The sequence below is a fragment of the Bombus huntii genome, chromosome 11 (genome assembly GCF_024542735.1).
Source record: "Bombus huntii isolate Logan2020A chromosome 11, iyBomHunt1.1, whole genome shotgun sequence".
NCBI classification, from domain to species: Eukaryota; Metazoa; Arthropoda; class Insecta; order Hymenoptera; family Apidae; genus Bombus; species Bombus huntii.
Window position 1 is genome coordinate 3,174,814 of NC_066248.1, and position 26,496 is coordinate 3,201,309.

Genomic DNA, 26,496 nt, shown 5'->3' on the forward strand with positions numbered 1-26,496 from the left:
CGATCGACATGTCGATGCCGGCTTTTTGCCCTTCCACGAATACTTTCTCTCCGCTCTGACTATTCGCACGCCGCTTCAAATCCACTTTTTCCAGCGGATGGTCCACGTTCTGCGCCGTTCCGCTTATTTGCGTGTGATGAGGTTTCAAATAGGAAAACTATTTGCTGGTATCGTAATGTGTACTATTACGGGCAACTCGATCTTGAACGATGCGCAAGAAAGTATCTGAATATTATGCGTAGAAATCTCGTACGAATGTATCATGCGAATGTATTGCGCACATAGTTGTGTTTTATTTATAGCGTTAACGAAATTTCAAACTTCGTATAATATAACACACGTAATACGTGCGTAGAAGTTTTCCGTGACAAGCGTTTAAGTATGTGCGATCCAAGATCTAATCTTTCATTAGATTCTATAATCATCTCTCTTTGTAGCAATTTCGACGCAGCTGTTCCAGTGCACATAAGCTACAGTTATAGCGAATGCGTGTTCTGACAAATTGTTCTAATAAATGCAGCAGAGTCACAAAGACGAAGCTGGACGCATCGTCGCAAAGAGTATTTTAACGAACTAGGCAGGGTCGTGAGCGTAATTTGCAAGATCGTAGAAGGATCCGGCACAGCTTTTCAGGGAAAGCTATTGTAAATGAATTCAACGGACGATGGGAAGTAATTAATGACGACACTTGGTTCGATGTAATTAGCCGAAACTGATCCAGCGCTAATTGCGAACAGCCGAACCACGATAATTAATAACGCTCGCACGACGTTATCGGCATACGACCGGCATACGACGTCTTTCCATCTTTTTTGTCTTTTTATAAGACGCCTGGGGACCACGTGCAAGGAATATGGCGTAATTGGTCCACCAGGTCTCATCGGTAAGAAGAACACATATTACCAGTCGATCGGCCAGCTTTTATTTAATTTATCGTTCATCCAATTGCATTTTTTGTCACCGAAATATACAGCGAAGCGAAAAAAGATCATCGAGAAGACTCGAATCGAATCTTTCGTAATATAATTCATTTGACGTGTTTCTTGAAATATCGCTCTACGATTTGGTATATTACTTTTCTTGAAATATTTCAATGCAAAGTTTCCCTTCAAGTTCGAATTCTCTCAAAACACGCTTTGTTTCAAATAAAAAAATATCACGAATCATGGAGTTTCTTTCGTAATTATACTACGGTCTATATGAAAAAATCGAACATAAAACGATCAAATAAAATACATCTGCACGAAGGTTAACACCATGTAAGAAACTAGCTGGATTTACATAGAAACAGTGGAAATTGATACATTATTATAGGCGAACAACGATCTTCTGTGATATAGAATGGAACGTATCGTCGATAAATCGAAGCTCGACGAAAATGGTTCGTTTACGAGGTGGATGCATCGATCGATATAGGTGAATACATCGGCGATTGGACGATATCGTTGAAATATCGTTGGAATAATTTATACGCGTCGTTAATGAGCTGTTCATCTGGAAGAGATCGTTAGAGACAGGCAATTTATAAGTCGCGAAACAAAACTATCAGGATGGGAATTCGTAAAGCGGGCAATCTTGCGGAGGCCCTGTTCCCTCAGCCAGGTTAATAATTATTGAACTATCGATTAAATGCACCGGCGAGCTGATTGATCAGCGTTTATATCGCGAATACATCGGCCACGTCTGCTCCCTACAATTTTAAACCGGGTGCTCATCTTTCAAGTGCATCGCGACCCTCTAACTTTGAACGAGCGCGTACTGCCGATCGCGTTCGCGTGTGAGTCGCTTCTTCTACCGAGCTTAATGGCGTTGTTCGCCAGAAATTATCGATAATGAATGAAAAACGTGTCCGGATTACAGGCTGTTTGTGCTTTTCCTCTTTCATTCATCTTGTCCCTCTAATGATTTTAATTAATGTTACTCTCGTCGACTCTTAAGCGATACCGATAATCAAATTTTTACGAACTAAGGACGGATAAATGCCGCCGTTGCTTTTTTATCTCAATTTTCTAATTGTGCAATTACTCGGTTTTACGACCGTTGAATTAAATTACGTTCCATTTAACCGCGGTGTTATTTAGATATATTTATGTCATAAACCATCGTGATGCGATGTCATTCGTTATCTTCTTTCTTATCTCTTATCCCCTTTCTAATCCTCTAATATCTGTTTCCTTGCGATACAACGTCGATTATTATTTATCCAGGAAAATATTTTCATTCAATGGATACCGATTATATCCATTCGTAACTCTTTGTCCTCTGACAAATTCGAATAAATGGAGTTCTGGCAACTGTACTCTCGGATCCAAAGGACTATCTCCATTAACCAAACACAACTCGACCTTACATAAAAAAAAAAACTAATTCATCGGTGATCGATCGCGCACCGATCGCGATAAGGTCGGCCCGCTATCGTAATAACAGAGGAACGACGGGTCGTTTGCCGGAAGCCGTGATCGGCTCGAGCCAAGGATACGCGTCCCGGCCTGGTATAAGCCTGGTCTCTTAAACAACCGCGTATTTTTTTGCTGGCGTTCGATTTAACTGGATGTCGTTACTACGCTCGGCATTGTTGTCCGCCGATTCGTTCATCGATTCATCCTTACTTTCCCGCTGAACGTTGCTTCTACGTGTGTCTGTCCATCCTCTGCTCCGTACCTCCTCTTTATCCATCGTTCTATCTCTTTTCCTCCATTACCATGGCCGATAAGTTGGTCTTCGTTCGGCCTGGCCTGCCGATCCGATCCGATCCTATATTTATTGTATCGAGAAGACCAGAGCCGCCGCATTCCTCGCGCATGCGCCGCCCGTAATGAGCGGTCTCCAGTCCTGTCTGTCTTTCCATCCCGTCCGTCCATGCGTCTGTCCAGCCGACCGGTCGTAGCCCCCCTCGCTCACCCTTTCACCCTTCCACCGCCTCCACCTCCACCTTGGCCTCCTCCGCCTCCACGTTCCTCGCCCTCTTCGGCTTCTTCGTCTTTCTCGCTCGAACTCCTCCGCCTTTCAAGATCGTAGCTCTTCTTCTTTCTCACGTTCTCTTCTCCTTATTCTTCTACTTTTGCTTCTGCCTCTTCTTCTCCGCGTGTTGTTGCTGCTGCTGCTGGTTGCTACTCCGGATCGGTGGCTTCTGGATCCTCCTCGAGCATCGGGGATCGACGATCATCGCAGCTTTACGGGAAACGCGTTCGTTGGCCTGCCCCTGTTCGCTAAGAGAATCCGGGGTTAGATTCGCTCGGAATTATTGCAATATCACTCGAGATATTGGTGTTTTATTTCAGAAACTTCCACACCATGTAATGTACGTACTATGCGTGGCACACGTTGATATCGGAATAGTTATACGGTATAGTATAATAAGAAGGTAGTCGTTAATAGTCTCGAGTTCCCGACTGATCTCGAAGGAATTATAAGCGATATCGAGTCGAATCTCGATAGCGATTTTCATCGAATCGCGCTAATATCCGAGAACCTAAATCCGAATCTGCCTTTTTTTCTTATCGGTAATACGATCCCAAATGAAGGATGAATAATTCTCTCGCTCTTGAAAATTACCAGGAAATTATTAAATAATCAATTTCTAACGACATCAAAGAACACCAGCTTCTTCTTCAATTTCAATACTACGTAATAATAGGATTTTGAAAAAGCGCGAGAATTCACAAAGATATAAGAAAAATTGTTTTCTCGAGAAAACAATGTAGGATCTTTGTTCGATGCAATATGCTGGACTGAAAGATTGACGAGAAAGAAGGGAACAGGGAGAACTCCGTGTAGAAACGCGGATAACGAGGCAGTGGCCAAGCCAATAGGAAAGATTCGCTTCCGTGGTTTGCTTATCGATTCAAATCGCGTGCAGCGTGTATGAATGAAGGAATGAGTGGGCGAGTCGAGCCACCGGTTGAATGGAAGGCCCACGGGTGACCACAAGGCACACGCGCGCGTACAAACATCTCTCTTTCTTTCTTTCGTTCTTTTGCACGCTCTCCGTCTCTCCGTCTCTGTTTCTCCGTACGTTTCGCCGCCGCGCCTTCCTTTTCTCTCTATCGTACGGTTCTCTTCGTATACTTGACCCTTGCGGCGAGAATCCGATGAAATCGTTCGACGCCATCCACCTTGGAGCTTTCACGGTGTGTCGCGGTGTCTTCTTCGATTCGTCTCCCCTGTTGCAATCGATATGAGATAAGCGAATGGTCATTCGCATTATACATCTTCTTAACATCGACTAACGTGATTTATAATTTTCTTCTTTGATGCGATCGATAAATGAGAATGTGATCCTTTTGGAAAACTTACAGATAGCTTCGACTTGATGATATTTTAAAACTATAAGATATTTCGATGTATCGATTAATCAGCTGAGTTCTCCTTTTACACGCGATCTAATATCTATGCGATAGATCGTCGATGTTACAAGAAAAGGAAGGGAAACAAATTGTATTTCAAAGAAGGCAGACTCCAACGACGCGCGCCAAAAACTCGGAAATTTAGCATTCTGCGTAAATCAAGTACAACTTCTTAATGCTCGCAAAACATTGTACACAGCGTGTACTTCCCTAGTTAAACTCGAAAACGATTTGAACGTGTAACCACATAGTCTATTCACGTAGACGTACTTACGTTTACGCGTAAACGAAAAAATCCTTAACGGGCGTAAGAGCGGTCGTGTCCAGCTGGCCGCGAAACTATCGTTACAAGGATCGTCCCGGTACAGTTTCCGTTTCTTCTGACAGTTAGCCGGGGCGACAGTTTTACATCCGTTCGATTCATTAATTCAGAGCTCGTCCGCGATGTCTTTTATCGGGTGGCTACCGTCCGAGGTTAACGATTCCACGTAAGAAGCCCCAGACTCTCCCTCTAATAGCTTGTATCGGCATTCCTGCGATTCAAAAAATGTGCCAAACCGCTTCCCTCACCCTCGGCCTTTTGCATTCCGGCTTTTTTCGCCCCGTCATCGATATATATTTGCTACGTGGCGGATTTTCTTTTCGGCCTACGCGGGTTTCACGGTATTCGCTAATTAATATAATCGCGCGCCGCTCGTTGCTCTTCTTGCTCGTCCGCCTTTAATGGAAAATGTGTGGCGCGCAACCACTCGAGGACATCGTTTTCATCTTCTCGATGCCAATAGCGAAACCAGGTCTTCTACGTTAATCCTCTGTAACGCTCTACAACTTGGAAATTACTCACGTTCACAGATATCAACGCATCTGTCGGTTTTGGTATGGAACGCGAGTTAATCTTATTCCAGATGATTTTAGATTCTACGGATATAAATCTTGTATTTCGTATTACGAATATGACTGTAACGATGTGTCGATGATGCGAGATGGATAAACGTTAGGTTGGTTCGTATGAAATGTTCTCTATCGAGATGCATCAATGGCATCTGTTAAATTTTATCTTCAATTAACAAGTATATCAAGGAGAAGGGGATTTGACGTAAACCACGCATCTACGGTATTAAGAAGCTTCGTGACGAGCACATCGAAACATAGTAATCCAGCTGAATAATTTTCTTATCCACGGATTATTAAAAAAGAAAGCTGTAACGATTTCGTTTCAACTCGCGAGTTCGCACTCGTCTTTCTCGAGTTAACAGGTTAGAATGGAAGACGCGCGAATGAAAGGCAGAAAACAGAGAGCTGACGTAAGAGGAAGAAGGAGGATCGGGAGCACGGCCGTTGGGGGGACACGCGTATCGCGGTGAAGCCAATTTCGAGAGCGCTTTGTGCGGCACGCTGCTAAAAATGCGTGGCGAATCGACAGCGAGGATCACAGGCTGACGGGGCAGCTTCAAGATCCATCCTGTCCCGTAGGATCTTGAACGGGCATCGGATCCGGTCAAAGCATTCCATTGTAGTGGCCGTGCTCTTCTAGAAACGATTCCACCGATCCGCTCGGATTCGTGGTGTTTTTCGCCATCTGCCGCCGCCGTGGTAAAGATCCCCCTATGATTGGCTTCTTCTCATCAGCGTAATGCGACAACATTAACCGGTGGCCACCGTTGCTTCCTCGTCTTCGTGTATCCTCCATGCGTATTCATGGCGACTAACTACGCGGTACGCGTGTATTAATTGACAAATAACTTTTTACCGCGATCGCTGGACCCGTATACGGGTCGCATTGTCCGCGATTATGTACGTCTCTGCGCGCGTGAGAGAGCTTTTCTTCTCTCTGTCTCTCTCTTTCTATTTCTTTCGATTTTTTCAGTTTTTTTCCTTATACCACCCTCCTTATACCCTGGTCGGGCTGCAGCGGCAATGAAATGCTGTTTTCCGAAAATGGCGCTGGAATGAGGACAGGTCTCCGGTAGCGGCGCGCACGCCGTCCTATCATTTAATTTGGTATCGGATACTTACTTCTGCCCTCCGTTGAAACCCTCGGCTTAAGCCTTTTCTTTGCGTCCTCCCTTCCATTCCGTGCACACACACGCCGCGCTCGACCAACCTTCGTGAACCCCGCGAGAGGTGCTTTTTGCCACGGACACACCGACCAGCTCCAAATCCATTTTTACTCCGTGCCGAGCTTAGAGAGAATGTTACTTGGTTCTTTCGTGCGTGATTCGTGCGAGAGGGGTTGTTCGAGGCAGTGCAGAGATCTTTGATACTTCCGCGTAGAAGACGTTTAAAGATATCGATGTTGTTAATTCTGTTGCTATGTATGTTTGATGTAAAAAATATAAAAAATCCATGAGATTCCTCTTATACGGTAGGAAGATATATTTGCGAAGAATTTGCGAATATCTTTTTCGACCGTCTTTTTTAAAAAGGTTTTGATAAATGAGAGAATTCTTTGTAAAGCTGGCAGAGAGCTTACAGAGAGCTGTATTAAAGATGTCGATAACTTGAGTCTTCTAATATTCCCATTTGAAGGTATCACCTTATTTATCACCTCGTGAATCGATTATCGAGTATTAAAAGAAACCAGGAAACCATTTAGCCTGCCATAAAACGTGTAACCGGTAATTACATATTACACACATGCTTTAATCGATTCGAGACAAAACACGGAACACTGTGTCTACATTCCAGAATTTATTCCAACATATCTATCGTGGCTACACGTTGATCAGAACAATTTCCACGTGCATGTAATTCAATTACAGATGATTAATACCGCATCGTGTCAAAGATGAATTTAATACCCAGAGATATTTCTACCCTTCTATATTTATTGGTATTTAATATCTACGCTTGCAAATCTATAACCCTATACATATTTATAACTCGATAATAATCTATTTCTGGTAATTATTAGTCATCATAAATTTCCAATCAACTTTATTTTTTACTCATGCGCGAAACTAATTCGCTGTTGAATTCGTTCTTCTTCTAATTACATATTTTTAAGCTTCGTATTAACAGCTCTTTCTTCTGACCATATCAGAAATATTATTAGCACTCGTTGAAATTGATAAAAAATTCTTCGTTAACATTCTACGCGTACGATTGGATCGGTAATCGATGAGAAAGGTAGAGAAGGATGGAAATCTGGTAGAAGAAGCGCTCATTAGCACTTATGTAGCGTCTACATCGTCGGTGGCAATGAGCATCATCGTGTCGTAACAGTTCAGCATAGGAAACGTCTTCGTAAAAGGAACGTCCAGCGGTTAGGCTCCGAGCTTCTCTGTAGACGTGCACCAGCCGGACTAGTTACCGGTTAAGGCGTTATAAAATCTAGCGTAACCAGGCTACGCTTCACTTTTTCTTTCGTAGGAAAAGTATCGTGCGTTTGCTAATGAGAGGTTGCTTGGTTGTGCTTCATAATTAAGCCGGTGAAAGTTTCCCATATTTCCTGACAAAATCCCTTAACATAACAATCGGAAGTCTTTCTCGTAATACGTATCGATAAAAATATAGATGTTTGTGGCTCTTTCTGCAAGAAAATAATTCAGTATTTCGATTTATGACGCGTTTTAAAGTTCCAACGAATAAGGATATTGTTTAAAGAGAGTCAGAGTTCAATTTTTATCTCTTTTATCTATTGGAAAAGGGGAAAAATATATACATATATCGGTGTGATATCAGTTTGTATCCTGGCAACATTAATACATTCTAAGAATATAATCCCATTGGGTTTTAATAGGTGATCTTCCCTTCGAGAGAAACTTTCGGATCGAAAGAGGGGTGACGTTGTGGCATAGACACAGATACGCAATCCACCATCGAGATAGCCCGTTTTATTGGCATCGTAGCCCTTCTGATCTCAGGCAAATGAAGATGGAGCACCGACTTCTTGCGTGTCGTGATCAAAAAAACATGATCGCGTAACTTTGCCCCGGAAGACGTAGCAATTGTGATCTGAAATTTTGTTTTTTCGATATATTCTTGGAAATATGATACTCGAAACAATATGTAGCGGTACATGAGTCAGAGGACGATGCGAATCGAGAGCGACTCGTGTTGTTGTTTTGCCTCGGGATATTGACACCGTCTGGACGTACAAAACGTAACGATAAACAAACTCCGGGCACAACAATGTCGCCGTTACGTATAAATAAAGCACCAGTATAAATAAACGAAAATGATCGTTAAAAGTATCGGTATCGGGCATTCTTATAACGATCAGTATCATTATACTATAACGTACGGGTATCGAGCATTTTTCAGCGAACTACGATGCTAAACTGTTCCAAAAAACCATCGCTTACCTGAAAACCACCAGCGAGATCCACGTCGTTCGCAATTAACAGCGACATAACGAGTTCTCGAGCAACCGTGCAGACTCGCCCAGGGGTTAAACATCCCTGGTCGAGGGGTAAGAGCGCGTGTGGCGCGAGAAAGTCGTGCTAGGGGCGCGCGCAGTGAGCGACAACCAACTGGTGGGGGTGACGTTTGACGGGGGTGGCTCGGGCAAGGCCGAGCATGAGACCGACACGCGCCTCTACTCGATGACACTTATGCACACGCCCTCAGACCGCGTGCGTGTTGCGCCTGTCAAAAGTCTTGTCCTCGGTCGCGGTACTCGCGCGCTCGTCCTCTTCTTCCTCCCTTTCTATTCCTCTTCGTCATCGGGGGTTGTACTTCGCAACGTCCACTCGCGTCGAGTCGTTGCTCAACCACGTGTTACTCGCTTGGATACGAATTTGGAAAGAAGAGGAGGATTTAACGATGGAACTTTCTTTTCGGACACGGTTTCAGTGACGCTTTGTGATCGTGAAAATTTGACAAAACAGACTTCTGAACGAAGTTGTATCGCGAAGAGGAGGACAAATTTTCGTTATCGTACTATAACTTTGATTTTCCATTCGATTTCACTGACTTTCGGTGATCTTTTGGTGAACACTGACGGGATGAATGTTTTTTTCTTGCTGGTGTCATTTGGGCAAAGAAACGTTGTTAGAGAGAAATTGTTTGGTGATTTGTCAACTTGAGAGGATCTGATTTGTTCGATGGATATTTGGGTTATTTGAAGTGATCGGAAGGGTACTTTGAAGTAGTGGGTTATGAATAGACACAATGGGGTGGGATTCTGAGGGTTGGTCTCTTCGGGATTGAACAGAGAGACAGTAAAAGAACGATGGACGCGGAAATGTACAGCAGAATGTGGCAAACGCCTAATCTGTACAGCACGTATAAATACCCCGCTCTAATGCAGCTGCAGGCGAACAATAACGAATTTCATTCGTGGTTTCATTCTAGGAAACCGTCCATGGACGACGTTGGAAATCCTACCTCTGTCAACGCACGGTGAGTACGTTTTATCCTGTTGAGTAATTTCTCGCGAGTGCTTGAGTTTTCGGTGTTGCTTCGAATCCCTGATATTTCTGTGATTTTTCTTCGATGATTGGACATTGTAAATATCAATCGTGTTTCAAAAGTATAGAAAATGCCAACTTATTGTATGAACATGTGCTTCTAGCTTTTAATAATCCAACGTATGAAGCAGCACCCTATAAAACTTTTTCAAAAATATATAGCAGCATTCTTTTCTTTTTTTATGAACTACAAGCGAAATTTTCTAACGGTGTAAAATACTTACCGTTAACATCTACAAATGAAACTACAATTTGTCTGTAAAAATCGCATTTCAAGTTCCTACGATCAGATAAACCACAAACCAACTCGATCAATTGTCGACTTAGTCGTCGACGCATCTACAATCGTTTGCAATTGCAAAATAGCAATTAACACTTTGACGGACAAATTTGATTAGGGCGAACTATTTCCAATACGCAATTCTAATTCAGTAGCCACGAACAATCGTTCGGACCATCGAAATATCGATATCGGTGGCAATCGGGAGCGAAAAAGCGGCGTCGGTACAGGTAAAATCATCCTGGACCGTGCTATCGGTCGCGATCATCTACCCTCTTTCGTCGGAGGCTTCGAGGACGGCCTATCTGCCGCAGTAACAATTGAACCCGTAATAGAATCACATTTATTCTTATTACCCGACGAGGTCAAGCGACCAACGAAACGCCTTGGCCCGATCCGAAGTCGGATCAGCTCTTCTCCTAAGCCATTTCACGAGCTGTGTTATTTCTCCCCCGGCGTCCACGCACACACGTTCCCCGTCACCGCTCTTTGTTCGGTCCTTCAGTCGAATCCTTCTACTTCCCTTTCTTACTTCGTCAAATTGTGTCGTCTTTACTGTTTTCTTTAAACACGCTGGAGTGTGTTTGAACGTAACTGAGATAGTTAGAGTTCATTTGTGGATTGAACTTCCAATATACTTTCAGCTTAGTAATTTTATATATGTATATATATATATATATATATATATATATATATATATATATATATATATGTATATGTAGTTGACATTAAATATGAAATATCGAAATATTAAGTTTAGTAGAATATGAGTGTGAAAGTAAAAGGGAAAGATTTGTCCGGTAGGTTTAACTTAACGATACGTAATGAGATGCTCGTGTTTCGTTCTCTCATTAATTTAAATTACGTTATAACCCCTGCAAGTATCATTGTAAGCCTAATCTACCCTATGCGCGTTTAACTCACGAAATTAGCATACCCTCGTACGCGTACCCTCTTAAGCTCAAACGCTGATATCCTATCGTTCAAATTCCTGTTGTTCCAAATCTGTCACTTATTAGTAAAGAATATTTTCTATATTTCTTTCGTTAACGATGATATTAATTTTAATAATCCGTCGAGAATAAATGAAAGAATAAAATAGAGGTCGAGAGGCGAGATAAAATTAAAAGAAGATGTTACTCTTAGAGTTGCAAATGTGAGAAAGTCGAATGTAAAAATTATGCATTTCGCGAGTAAGAGGAACTGAATTTAAAAAAAAATCATGCATCTTGTACTTGAAGGAATTATGCGCCCTCGGGATTTGTTTAATTAATACAACGATGACTCATACACCTATGCACCACAGTGCGTAACAAAGCATCTGCCACGGTGTATCTCGTTCTCCATCTCGCCACGTTCTTTAGGACTGAACCTACAAGACTATCAAAATCCTTTGCTCGCGTTATGAAGATGCCGCCTTGCAGATATATATATATATGTATATATATATATACATATACATGTATGTATGAAATTTCTGCAGAAGGTCCTAACCCATTCTGATGTTGACAATAATTCATCAGCCCGTATTGTTGTACGGCTGGTGAGACCAGAGGGACGACGCGGTTTCTCTTATCTTCACAGAGATTTCGTCAAAATTTCCGACCTCTGTTTTTCGCTTGTAGATCATTGTCTCTAGTGTGTAGCGTTAACCGGAATCTCGGTTAATGGCATTAATGCTGAAGATTAAATTTGGAGAGAGTCGTTGATCCATGCAAAATACTTTCCTTTCTACAAAAGACCAGGAAGTTTCCTAAATATTTTTTCGACCCAGTAAATCAAAATCTATTTAAAAAATACAAAATCTACATAGAGCAATAACCGCCGCAAGCAGTAGTTCTTCGTCGTTCTTCGTCTAGAAAACTGTTTGATCGCATTTCGCTGTCCGTTCGGACAAAGATTAAAATATCTCGATGATATAATTGAACGTTCGCACGTACTAATGGCGGGGCAGGTACGGTTTAACAGTTAAACTGCAGAGGTTCGTGTAACACGGCGGAACGGCGAGTAACCGTGAAGGTGTGATGATAAAGAAAAGGTACCTACGTGGGCGTAAACGGGTGGCGACCTCGGAGGCGTAACCAATGCTCCAGGCGACAACCTTATCGAATGGCAAGTATGCCTCTGCTTGGGCTGCCAACCTAACAAGCGGTCGGCCGAATCCTTTGTACGCGTGGAAACACGACCATTCGAGAAAAAATTGCGCTACTGGTAAAAAGATTCTAGCGATCGAACGTTCACTCGGTTATTCGAGCCGGTAAAAAGCCAAGTCGATGGACTCCGATATTCGAAGATCTCTTAACTTTAAAGATAGATTACGATTGATTAACGATCGATGAAGTTCGTCTACAAGAAGATTCTGTCGTTGAGAATATTGCATTGGGAATTAATTTGAAGGAAATTTATTAATTATCAAACAAATCGACCTCTCCAAGATAAAATACCTCCGATCGTAGAAAAAGTTGCGTCCCCGGAAAATCTATTAGATCGAGCGTATCAAAATCTCGCCAAATAAGATACATCAACCGGCATCAACTCCGACAAACTGAATCAACTCGTCCAACCTCGTTAAAACTACCTTAAAAAACGTAACAACTGAACAAACCCGAAAAAGAAGGAGCAAAAACAACGTGAAAAAGACAAAGAAAAAGAAGAATCTTCTCGCGAGAGACGACATTCAGAGATTTCGCCGGTGAACATCAGAAAGGTCTCATGCAGGAACGGCCTCACCTGACTCCAGCCACCGTTACGGGAGACTCCTTCGGTGCCACTATTAATATTAATGCATTCCGCCGTTCTTGCGGCATTGTACTCGCGTTGACGGTGCTGCTCGTCCAACGTCCAACCTCGTTCCCCAACAATATCCACGCGGAACGCGCGTGTGCGAGCACGACCGAGACTCTTACGTTTATACGCGTTCGCGTCGTCGTCGTCGTCGTCGTCGTCGTCGTCGTCGGGTACTCGCGTCTCACAGAACACCGTGTGGCAGTTCGTGTGTTCCCAACTTTCTTGGCCTCTCACAGGTCCAAATGGCTCCTCTGATTGTGTCCCGACGGTTTTGTGCCCGGTGCTGGCTGAATATTCAACCGGCCGATAAATAACGTTGAAAGGAAGAGAAACGAGCGAAACAATGACGAAGGAAGATTTTTCCCCGAGTTGGTTGGGACGGCCGCGTTGAGACATCGGCTTGGTACTTTTCTTATGCGACGAACGCGCGCAACACCTCTTCTTCCAGCCGACTCGTTCGGCCTCTATTGCCACGAAGAGTGCCCCGACTCTCCTTCTATTGTCGCGCGCGATTTCCTCCTGGTCTTATGAGAGCTCGACAATGCGCGTTTCTACACGCTCTCGCCTACCGTAACCAATGCCCCGCGTTACGCTCTGGACCGGTGATCTATACCGAGCATTCTTCTCTCTTCACCGTGTCCCGTGTTACCGGCTTGAACCGCGACTCCGTGCCTCTACTCCTTTTTTTTCCTCCCCCTTTGTTTTCCAACTTTTTTACCGTTTCTTTCTTTTTCTCCCTTTCTCTCTATCTTTTTCTTTTTTTCTTTTTCTTTCTTTTTTTTTTTTTTTTTTTTTTTTGTTCAAATGACGAAAGGTTCTGTAGAGGCTTCTAAAGTTCTATGGAAGTGCGGAGAGGTTTGAGAAGGGAGTGAATGATTTGGAGGCTATGGTGGACGATGGATGTGTTGTTCGATGTTCGGTCAGTTTGTTAATGTTTTGCTTATATCGGATACTCAGTTTGTTTAATTCATACAAGAAGTTTACGATATACGAGTGTTCTTCTTTTCTTCCGACGACCGCCTTAGCGTGGTTCTTTGATGTTTCTTCCAAGTACTACATACTTGTTTACAGCCTGCCTGTCAGATTTACAGACTTTCTTTTGTATCACGTACATAAGAAACACATAATCGTAAAGATTTTTCTTCGTTTTCTGTGGAATATCCTTCGCGTAGAATTTCTCATCGTCCTCTTTTCCTTTCGTCTGTTTTTCTGTTAAGTATCGCAGAATCGAAAGTATACTTGCCAGGTTTTTCTCCTGTGATCTTCGATTATTTTATTTAACGTTAGGAGCGTCTAAAATTGTCAAGGTCTGCGTTCTTCTTAGAAAAGAAAAGAAGAAAGGAAAAGTCGCGTGACCGAATATGGTCCAAAATGGCGCAAGATTTAGAGAGCTACGAAGGGGGCATGCGCGTATCCACGGGGCGCCGATGCTTCACCACAAATCTTATTCCCTTGATCGACCAATATAAAGAAAGGATTATGCGAATATTCGGCTACGATATCTATCATCGTGAATTATCACGCCGTACGTTAGGACATTCGCGGAGACTTATTATCTGACATGATTTAGGGGAGCTAAAAAAGTTCCTGCACGGCCGAAAGAATACGCTGCCTCCGCATATTTTTCTGGCATTATACGCCATGCCGCGAGAGTATCAATTAAATGATAATGTGGTGATTAATAGGAATGATGCGGGCTGCTGATCGTTCGTTTCGCAAAAAGGCACCTCTGCCACGAAACTAACGTTTACGAGATCGATGATATCTCGGCGAAAAAATCAAATCGGAGGGTAGTCGGTAGATTTCGGAAAACATTCGTCATTTTTAGTTGAAACACGATTGTTACGATATCTCCTGTTTCCATTATAAATAAACAGACGAGTTTGTTTGCGATTCAAAGAGCGAGCTTGAATCGAGAGAAATTTCGGCGAGGCTCGATTATTTTTGACGTAGATTAAAAAGATTAATACGTAGAAGTATTTGCATAAATTTACAGTACGTGTTAAACGTTAAAAATCACCGATACAAACACACGAAGTAAGAGCAACTTTTGATAAATATCGATAAGATATCGATGAGGTAGGAAGAGATACCAGAGACGTTTAGGAAATTCAAATACTCGTCGCATAAATTTTCTCAAAAATATAACCTAATTCTTCTTATTTCGAATCCTAGTTTGTAACCTAGCTCCTAGCTAGCTTCAAACCAGTGCCAAAAGTCAGTAAGTATCGGTACAACGTAGCAATCGCACGAATACTTTCTAAGGACGAAGACATCGGGATATCGCTAACAGCGCTAATGAAAATGTAACGCGTAATACGCTCGTAAAAGGTATTTGTTTACAAGCTTCTGAATACTTCCGCGAGTCTGTGTACGTGCATGGTGGCATCGACAGGGCTAACAAGAGCCGTGAACGGTGAACCGATTCGGTCGACAAGGATCGGAGAACCGGGTGTAGAAAGAGGGCTGTGCGTCGGTTTAAGCAGTCCAGCGACGTCTCGCAAATTATAAGAACGTGCGTCCGGCGAATGCACGTGGCGCAGCCGAATTTCTGCACGTGGGACGAGCGGAATTCCTAATAAGTCAGGCGACTAGACAGAAGTCTCGCGCTCGCGCCCGGTATCGGCTCGTGCAGCTTGGTGTTCGACCAAGAGGGCCGAGATAGGAGTGACGTCACGGATACGTGGGATTCCTCTCGAGCAGCTGGATCACGTGCTGCGGCCGAACGTGAGGCTAACTTAAATGCGGATCAGGGAGAAACCGTTCCAAAACCGATCCCCAAATGAATGCAACCGGCCGCGATTCAAATTGTTTTCACGTTCTTCCGTTCGCCCGCGGTATCGACCCTCTCGACTCGTTCAATGAAGCTCCGAGGCTTCTTCTCCTCCTTTTTCGAGGTCAATAGCTCGATACACCGCTTCGACATCTTCTCGATGCCTCGAGTCTTGAGTCGACGTCGCGGACCAAACGAGAGATACCATTACGTTACCGCGGCTTTACAGACATTGCTTAGTACCAGGCAACTCGTATCGTAGTGTTCGATTCGCTGATAGCGTATTTTGGTAAAGCGTTTTCGATAAACAGTATCTTCGATCGTGTCTAGAAGTGCTTCGCTGACTTGGTTGTACGTGTACTAAGAAAAAATGTTAACGTGGCGTTTAATTCGATGGTGCTGTCGACAGTGTACTTTGCTAGAGAATTTCTGATCACGTTTCGTTTGTTTAGTAGTAGAGAATTTTTAACGTTGCAGCGACGATAGCGTATACTTATATGATTTTACGATAAAATCTTTTCTCCTTGTCAGTTCGATCTTCTTTTATTGTGAATTTAAGTTCTTCTTACGAAGTCAAGTAGATTGATTCTTTCTTTGAATTTCCATCGCATTTGCGAATATACATTTATATTATAATGTGAAACCTCGCCGGAGGTTCGATCTCGTAGATCGTTGGAAAGTTTCGATTTCGATTCCGTCTTTCAGTTCCACCATCGAGTGTCTCGGTGTTATCTCTCGGTGGTCGGTCAATTTACACGACGCTGGGGTCCGCGTAAATAGAAGCACGACTGATTTAATTTCCCGTAATGGCAATTGACTGCGATTGTCGTGTGGCCATCGACGTTCCCAACGGAGGCCACGACTCGTCTTCCGCATTGAGACTTCGTGTTTTCTTCGATAGCCAAGACGTCTCGAAAATTTGTTCGTCAAACGAAATTGCACTCGCTCTTTGCTAAGAATGAATTAGATTTCAATTTAAGAACGAAAAAATGTACAGACCGTACGTAGCATACGAAAATATATACCCAAAGAAAGGCGTGAATTATCACGTTTAACGAATAAAACAGATCTCTTACAGTAAAAGATCGAAACTGAAAGAAATAACGTCTGAATCAAAAGGATTCTCATATAAGCAACGCTTTCAACCATCGTTTTCCCTGTGGCTCCATCGAATAAAAAATTCCTCCCATCGCCACTAACCGAAAGAACATTCTCGCCGATTTCCAAGAGCAACCAAGAGCATCTTCTCGCGACTTTTTCCTATCCATCGAGTCAATTCAAACGATCGGCGCGTCCAAAATAGGAGAACGTGTACGTCGTTGGAGAGGAAGGGCGGAAAGAAACTCGCAGTAATTACGTGTTCAGCCTAATACGTCCGGCAGTGAAATGCCGCACGAGATCGAGATACTGGGGCCGAAAATTTCTCGGCGCAAAACCGGCCGGTTAACAATGGGTATTTTCATTAGTCGGGGCCGAGGCCCACGAAGACCGAACGGTAGGATATTTGATTCGGTTTTTATCGGTTCGTCCGACATTCCGAGCCGCGGGCCCGCGCACCCTCGATCACGGCCTATCGGAAAAACGCCGGCCTCTGCCGATCTTCTCGATCGCGATATCAGAAGAAGTTCCATTTAGGAGAAAAATAGCATTGTAAATGCAACGTGTCGCGGGGCTTGTTTGTTGTCGGTTCGAGTTTCGCGCCAAACAAAAACCATCGCTCCCGGTACGCTTGCTTCTTCTCCATTCTTCTTTGCAAATCGATTTCGGATCGTTCAGGAGCATACGACCGTGGTTTTTGGATTTACAGATCTCAGAAAATGGAATCGTTACTGAAAACAGAGAATTTGAATAACCACGGTGCGATTTTAATATTCGGAAGTTAAGTCAGTTCTTCTCGTAACTTTTCTAAATTCGCCGACAGTAAATAGTTTAAAGACTCTGGAACGAATCCACGAAACGCACACTTCACCTATTTAAATATTATTTCAAATGATTACCAACTGGATAGTCATCGACATGTTGCAGCTTTCATTATCAAAATGAAGCTGATCGATTTCATCCTTAACGATGTTCCCGAGAGGCACAGACGTATCATCAAAGTCACGTGAACGTATAGACGTTCTACGAAGACGTATCGAATCGCACACACGGACGCACACAAACATTGTCGCGGGTCCAAATTTTTCCACTTGGACAATGCCCGTGCAGGTTAGGGGCTGCAAAAACTAAACGGGTCCGGTCTTATCTAATCTCAATATAATTACGAGTGCACGTCATAAAATTGCTTATTATACTATGGAAAACTTGATTCGGGGACGATAATACGGGGTTTGGAAATTAACCTTACCCGTCCGTCTGCCTACCTACGCTGGTGATGATTATGTCTACTTATAGGTATAACTACTTATGTGCACCAAACTACCCGTCTACCGGCTCAAATAATATTCGCGGTTCTTCTCCCCATTTTCTTTCTTTCTCTTTCACTTTTTACCCACCTGAATCTTCGTCCAGCCACCCTTCACTTTTATCCTCCATCCCCTGCCTTCTTTCTTCCTTCGTTTTTCCCTTCCCTCTATCCACGCGGTTTCTTCTCTCGTTCTCCCTCGCTCTGAAAAGGCTGCACGAAACTAGTTTATAAAACGGGTCGGGCTAGCACACACTGGCTTTTATTCTGATCCAATGACCCCAGCGCCGGATCCTCTACCAATGCTGTTGTAGTGACGTATGCTTGTTTATGTGTTACAGATTTGACGAGAGACACTACGCTTTCGAAAGGTATGCTAGCACTTAGTCAGAATGCATGCCGAGTTCGATTCTTCTATTTGCCTTCGTTTCTTTTTTATGTACGTTCATTTCCTTTTTATCTGTTGGTTTGTTTCCTTTGATATTGGAGTCTTTCTTCTAATCTTTTCTTTCCTTTGCTTTGGCTCTTTTTATTCTATTTCTTCTACAGGCAGAATGTTTCTTATTGGAAGTAGATCATTTTTTGGGTATAGCTATTTACTTGAATTTAGGGAAGAGATTGATGTGTTTTTTTTTTTTTTTTTTTTTTTTTTATTGAGGAAATCACTTTTGTCGAAAAATAAAAATATTTATTTGGGATTCAACGTTTCTTTATACTTCGGAACTTGATTGTAGTTGTAAGCGCCGGTACTAATGCTCTGTTTGCTATTATTCAAAAAGAATTTATTTCTATTTACAAATGATATTTGCTAGCAATTGAGCGACTCGCTAAAGGCCGAAGGATGCAAATCGCGCGATTGAAGGGGTCCGACGAAATTTCGAGGCAGCTGCCGTGTGAATCGATGTGGTTGGATAGCTCGAAAATGAGGAGTAAACGACGTTGAGAATTTTTAAGGTATCGAGGACTTTTTTCTTGTGATGTAAATTACCTGGCAGCCGAACGTATACGCGATTCTCCGCAAGGTGATAGTTACCTTTCTACGATGTTAGATGATCGCGGAATCGCGAATCTGACGAATTTTCTCGAATTGCCAGACATTGTCATGTTAAATCGTTATCTGGCTCTTCTTTCAATACCATAGTTCTTCCTTATTCCCGTTAAAATATAATCCTCTCTTACTTCTTGCGATTTCGACTTCTCAAATTCGTTCAATTCACAAGCCCGTCGTATTCCAAGAAACTCATTTGTCACACATCGCATCCTTTTATTCCTTTCAAGCAAAAATCAACATCACAAAAACGCGAAGCCAAACAGCGAACCAACGAGGCAAAAAAGAAAACGATAAATTTCCATTAAAAACGTAATGATTGGCGAATACGCAGGTGAAGGATGGAAACGCGCGAGACGAGGAGCAAGCGTATTCGCGGTGAAGCTGGTAGGGCAGAGCCGGGCGAAAGTAATTATTGCGCTACTCGACGATTAACTTTTTTTCAGAGCCAGGCCCTCGCGCGCCCGCTCGCTGCTCTATGATTTCGCAGCCTGTATCAGCAGGATAATAACGTTCGAATATTCGTGGCAAGAACGGAACGTCGGATCGGCGTTAACCGGCACTCGAAGCCGCCACAGCCGAGCGTTCTGATCGAGCCGAGCATTTTTCCTTTGGGTCCACGAATGGTCCGGGTCCCAATTAGTCGAATAAATCGCCACGATAACCTAATAATGATTCTATTAACAATGTAAATGGGACTAAACTGCGGCGGGACGCGAGTCGAACCGTAATCGCGCCTCGTACCCGTAGGTAATAATCCCCATTACCAAAAGTTTTCGCCTTGCTCGCGTTTTATCCCCTCAGCCGCGACCTCGAACACGTAATTCCGTTTGCATACGCATAATATAACGCATAATATGCTTCCTATGAATCTCCATAATGGCCGGTTCAAAGTCGTCTCGCGGGCCTGCGATCCTCTATATATATATAAGCTTACGCAACGAACACCATGGCCCTCGTCCACATCGACGATGTCGACGACGTCGATCATCGGTGATTGCGTCGTCCACGTGTGTTTTATTAGGTTGAGTGTCGCATAGCCTCACGAAATTATTTCAACACTTTGCATACAAATCTTTTATATATACATAGATTGTATGTTTCGTACAAAACATCTTGGAATCTCATTAGCACCGTAACGAGATGCGATTGTCATCATTGTATCGGACAATATATAAAAAAAAAAAAACTAATTTCAATATACGATCGAAGAATATTACAACTTTCGGAACAATAGCTTCCAATCTACAAGTAACTGTTATAACGCAGAGACCTCTAATTACGCGATCTCGTTATTAAAAACATCAAGCGTAAAACTTAAAAAGAAGCAAATAATATGATCGTTGCTTTATAAGAAAAAATCGTCTCGGAGAAGGAACTTTAAGAAGTAAAGAACGAGAAGAAAAGAAAAAGAAGAAGAAGAAGAAGAAGAAAGAGTAGAGGCAATGTAATCCGACGAATGGAGAAAATGATCAAAGCACCGCGTTTACACATTTCCATAATGTGCGTGCATTATCGTGCGCCGACGTGGCCAGCTCAATTATCGTATAAATATTATCCGGCTTTGAAACGCGATTATGTAAAAATTCGAGATGGAGAGCGGAATTGCAAAGCAGCGCGATTTTAAGTTGCGGGATATGTTCACTGTCGTTGTATTATAATGCGGCCAAACGAGCGCTTTTGTTTCCCGAAGGACCGCTTGGACTCCCTTGTTCGTCTTCTATGCTCGCGCGATGCTTCATCCCCTCCCGCTCCCTCTAAATCCTCCTCCTTTCGAATCTTCTCCACTTCTTAATTCTTGATTTTTTCATTTATCGCTACATATTAGGAGACTGGTTAGAAATTAATGTAATTTCTATAATATACGAAGATCATAAAAAACCGTGATATCAGATCGTTTCGTAAGTTTTGTCTATCAAAAATTTGGCACGAAATTACAGAAGAGCATTATGTGTTTAATTTTATATCGCCTCTTGCCATTTCCAAACTAACTTTACCGTTCCGAGCTTGTAAAACCTCCATAGCTTAGAATCTGTATATTTCGTAAAACTATAAAGATTCTCCAACGTTACGCTTCCCACTAATAGTATCCCAATAATAATATTACGAAATAACATTAACATTAGGAAATATGAAAAGAAACAACTCATCCTCTATCTATAATTCTAATAACAAGCGTTGCGCCGAATTAAGAACGGTGCAAGAAGATCGAACGTTTCATCGAAGGGGCAAATCGAATATTGCTCCTTTCCACGGCGTCTAATCGAGCACGGTTCGTTGCATAAGTATAGACACGAACACGTCGACGTTCTTATTAAGGTAGAAAGTAGGAATGCAACTTACGGAGCATCAGAGGGTACAGACGTTGAACGTTCGATTCAGCCCGGCACAATTCCACCAATCCCTACCTAGCTTCTTAAAAGGCATTTTAAATCGGCGTGTCGTGAAAGAATCTCATAGAGATGCGCCGTATAAAGGCATTCCACCAACCCTCCTATTCTTTCCTCTCTTCTTTCTCATCTTTTTCTTTTTTTTTTTTTCTTTTCTTTTGTCTCCTTTAACCGTTCATCGTTTCGATCATCATCGAGAGAGCTTCCTTCGCTCCATTCTTTCCTCGTTGTTATGACCAAGTATTTTCTAATTCGTTACAAGTCAGTCGAAGATATCGCCCTTATTTGTTTAGTTTCGAGAAAAATGTAAAACAGACAAACGTCATACGTCGTACTATTGATATTTTAAAACGTTTAAAAATTTATCGAGTAGCTACTATGCATAGAAAATTTAACGATTATCGACGCGTACTGTCGCAGGTCCTTCCTTGGTTTATAACACCTCGCGTCTCGGTTCCGAGACATTCAAATCTCCAGCGCGGAGATTTCGCGCGCCATAAGACCAAACGTTCCTCAAGATACTGGAAGTGTCGGTAAATGATATCGCGACGGAAAGCTAGGATAATGGAGCCGGAGGTTGAAGGTTGACAGAGGGGTGAATATGGCTACAGGCTATGAACACTCTCCGCCACCGCAAATCCGAGATTCGATAAGCCGACTATAGTCTTTTATTAGGATCCACTCAACGCCGCCAGCGTAAACTCCGCACCCTGTTAGGCCACTCTTTTCAAAAGGTATCCCTCTAACTATATTTCCATGTTGCGAATTGTACGTGGCTGAAGAGAGAGCCGCGAATATTCCAAATCGAGCGAATGCCTTGAAAATCTTAATAAATTAATTCGATAATAGGATCGAAACGAAGCGAACGATATGAAGAAAGTAATTTAAAAAATATACAGAAACGTAATACAAAATTAACTTCTCGACACCATGCAGATTAATTTCTTCTCTTAGCGATCGATAGAATATTTATAAAATCACCCTTAGCCTGTTTAAACTTGCTACAAAAATATTCATACACACACTGCATCATCCGTATCCAGAAGCATTAATAATAGAACAAAACTACACATACACGCACATAATCGAAGAAACCACATGGTTTAAGCCTGCTGTGACACGCTACTCGTTTATTCCATAAATCTGACAATAAATAACGGACATATTGGGGGTGTTGGATACCGTGGATGCTTATCGTATCCCACAAATGCGCCGGAACGCATTTAAAATGTATTGAACTGTCACGGGGCAGCGGTTTTCCGGATTTTTACATTTTTCATCGGCGCCCAGACGCAGGTCCGCGTGGATTACTGAGTTATTGTTGTTCTAAGTGTGTCGGTCAGCGGGGGGAATGGAGAGACCCCAACGCATCGACCCCGGGGGTAATCCTGACCATAACAGTTGGAGGCTCGCATCCCCAGGACACTCACCCCTCAGCTAAGTGCAAGCAACGGGAGGAGAGAAAGCTCACAGCCCTTGGCTAACACACGTCCCATGTCAAATAGCTGCTCGTTACGTAACTTCTGGACCTACTCGTCGTAATGCACCGTCGTGCATCCACGACTGTCGTTAGTCTTTAATTCAGCTTCGTTCTTTCGACCCTTTTCACCCCAATCGTACTTTTCTATCCTCGTGAAATTTCTTAAATTTCAAGCAGAGACAAAGTAATCTTTACCGATACGCCTGATTTTTTGTTTCACTTTTTTTTTTTTACGAGGATATCATGGAAGAATAGCGCTAGTTCGGTTTGAAAATGATTATACGTAGCAGCGAAGACGACAGATATGGAACTTTGAATTTGTACCTCATTTTCATACATACACGTTGTCATGGCGTTTATAGCAGGCTCTTTGCGTATACCTGTTACACGGCTATTACGCTAACGTCTAAACGATTCCTCGTAAAAAGCGTTAAATTGCACGCATTAATTTTCGTCGGCTTATAAAGGGGAAATATGTGTATGTAATAGGATGTGCAAACTGCTCGACGTCTTCCATTTTCCTTCGTTTATCTTTCTGTGAAAGTTTAAAAAGTTGCCATTGCGTCTATCGCTTTAGCCACTGATCTTTAACAAATTCAACAAAATCAGCTTCCAACTCCGTTCATTTCATTAAAATCTCATTAGACGGCTCTCATCCGTAAACGAAGAAGCAAGAAACTCGTATATTAAGAGAGTAACTCGTAAATCAGCGATGAACGCGGTACAATTAATGGAAACGGGCGGGGAACGAGATCGCGGTAGCTCGTTAGTTTGCAAAACGTTCGCGGCGAATCGAACTCGCGACATTAATTCCGTCAGGACAATTCGACCCAATTAATCTCGACACGCGAGACCACGAGAAGAGAAGAGTCGGCGGTTGAATCGTGCGCGAGCAAAGGACGAACAGAGACTATCCTAATCTGCATCGGCAGATTGCTCTGAGAATTGACACGGAGGATTTTGCCTCGCCCTTCGAAGTTGGCTACACTTGACGTCTCATCTTAAATCAAACCGTCTCTCACGGCCAAACACCTTAGAGTCCCTCTCGCGGCTTCCGCTACAGAGCATAGAACTCGATGCATACATTAAGGCGGTTTTAATTGAGAAGAGTTCCCCGGACGAGAGCCGCTACGTTGATAATAACGATCACGTTGAATCTTCTTCGTCGAGGGACGACATTTAAGGCGTCAACTTGCCGCGATCTTGCCATCAAACTTGAGGAAAATTTATACTGTGACGAGCTTCGTGGCAATAAATGTCATTCGACCGTTAAATCTTTCACGCTCGATATTCTGTATAAGCAATATCGCGTACGATTATATCCTTAACTCTTAATCTTAAACATATCTATCTCTTTTTCTCTCTCTTTTTTTTTTAATTTAAAACTCACGAGGCCAGATAGTTAGTTAATCGTAAAACTGAAGAGTACAGCGCTGCCGAGACTAGGACATCCAGCGAATCGACGATATGTTCTTAACGGCAAAGAAACGAGCTGAGTAAAATAAACCAAGTACTTGACATAGAAACGGAGCATACATATATCACGCAGTGACAGTGCTATAATTGCATAGAAACCAAAAAAGAACGTGCAGCTATTCACGGGAAATGTAATTAACGCATTGCTACCAAAACAAACAAACTAACCTGTAGAATAAACGCATCTCAAGCGCTATACGTATCGGGGAATCAAGTTCATCGGCGACACGTTGTCTTTAATTTCCTTACTCCGTAATCACACTATATTACCAAAGATACATCGATTCTTCATAGATATCAATTATAGATAGCATAGTGATCTTAGAAAAAAAAGAAAAATTGGGAGAGAAAAGGAGAGGAAGAAATAAGCAGCGAGTATCGAACATGCGTGTATACATTATAATGTACGTAACGGTAGCTAGCCGATTCTCTCGAGTAAATTAGTTTACACGTGGTGAACGTGTTCAGCAAATGAATACATAGGACGATCGTATTCCTCCTCGCGAGGCGCGTTCTATCGCTCGTGTCGTTCTAATCAAACCGACTATGTGTGTTATGGGAAAGACGCGAAGTCTGGAACGAAAGGAAGAATAAACGATAAAAGAGAGGATAGAAATAGAAGGTAAGGCAAATGTGAAATAAAGGAGCGAATAAAAAATTCGCGAATAAAAAAGGAACGTGAATAATTATTTAAAAATACACGAATGACGAAAGAAGATGGTAAAAGGAGCCTCAAAATGAAAGAAAATTGGAAAAAGAAGAGGGACAGAAGGACGAAACTCGTTTTCTCGTGCTTGGACTGCGACCTAACTGCGATTCGAAACGAATGGTTATTAAAATCGTACCTTCCGTGCCGATTGTAACTTTTCACGTACTAGTCTTCCGATACAAGTCGTTTTCCCCCCTTCTTACGCGTTCTTCTACCCCCTGAAGCGAATTGATAGCGAGCTTGCGTACCGTGAATTTGACAGACGATTAAACATCGAAGACCTGTGGTGCTCGACGACGACGCTCTACCTTCTATTTAGGAATCAGCGAATCGACCCAGTCGAAATTGAACGTTTTCATGCCTGCTGAAATTTCTTCCTCTGTCCCCTCTTTATTTCTTTCTTTCTCCAACGCCAGTTTGCATGACAATGTGCCGGGTAGGCTGGTTCCAAGGAAATTGTTGATGTACGATTTGGGATGGGTGGTTCAGTTTGTTTTCGGAATTAAATGGAAGATTGGCAAGCAAGATTGTCGTGTTTTTCGATGATTCGATGCGTGGAATTTTGAAAATGGAATGGTTTTGCGTCGCGTTGGCGATTGGATAAAAATACGATATTATTTCAAGTATAAAGTGGAAAGGAATCCTTCGAATGATTTGTATCGAATGGAAAGGAATCCTAATGATTAGAAAATGAACAAAATTGTGCTTATGTTTCTTCAGACGACATAGTCTCGTAAATAACGCAAGCAAAAATAAGATCTGGAAGAGTATGAAACAAACAGTAATAAAAGAATTTAACAGAATTTGAAATTTCATTGTACAGAATCTACGTTTAACAAACAATGTCGTCAATGGTGAAAATAACAAAAGAAGAAGAAGAAGAAGAAGAAGAAGAGGAAAACCAAAAAGGAAGAAAAAGGAGAAGGAGAAGCATTGTTAGCAGAACGTTGACCGATAACTGCTAATAAGCCTCTGCGTTCGGGCCGCGCTTATTATAACGACGGCGTCATAAAGAAATGCATAATAGAATTGTAAATGTATGGAAATGCTTTCCCGAGCTTTTGAACGGTCCGACGAGAGGACATGCATTTTTCTTCAATTGCATACTCACCTTTTGAATAGGTCGCGCGTCTGGTCTACATGCACACACCGTATCTTATGCGACCGGCCATTGTATGTGTATTAACACAATGCAGAATAAACTGAGCGACTGAAACGGATTACACTCTTCCTCCGTGGAGGCCAGCTTCAAAAGGATATGCAAACGATGCGAACGCTAACGTGGCTTCCTTTCGACCAGAATCCGCGTTTGCATCGTTGAAAAGCTACTTTGTCACGGAAAATTTTTCTTTCGAAAAATGTTGCTTCGTGGATATACGAATTGCTGAA

At 42.5% G+C, this 26,496-nt stretch overlaps 1 protein-coding gene across 8 annotated transcripts in view; it reads left to right on the plus strand.

Moving 5' to 3' along the window:
* Positions 1-26,496, plus strand: part of LOC126870977 (protein trachealess) — a 137,840-nt gene that overhangs the window by 33,477 nt on the left and 77,867 nt on the right. For 2 of the 8 annotated variants that reach the window (XM_050629257.1, XM_050629262.1), the window contains exons 3-4: positions 9,645-9,692; positions 18,346-18,375. The exons of 2 other annotated variants lie outside the window; for them this stretch is intronic. In XM_050629257.1, coding sequence (XP_050485214.1) covers positions 9,645-9,692; positions 18,346-18,375 — 78 coding nt within the window. The remainder of the gene's footprint in view (positions 1-9,644; positions 9,693-18,345; positions 18,376-26,496) is intronic. 4 more of the 8 variants (XM_050629260.1, XM_050629265.1, XM_050629259.1 and 1 more) reach the window with 2 other exon arrangements.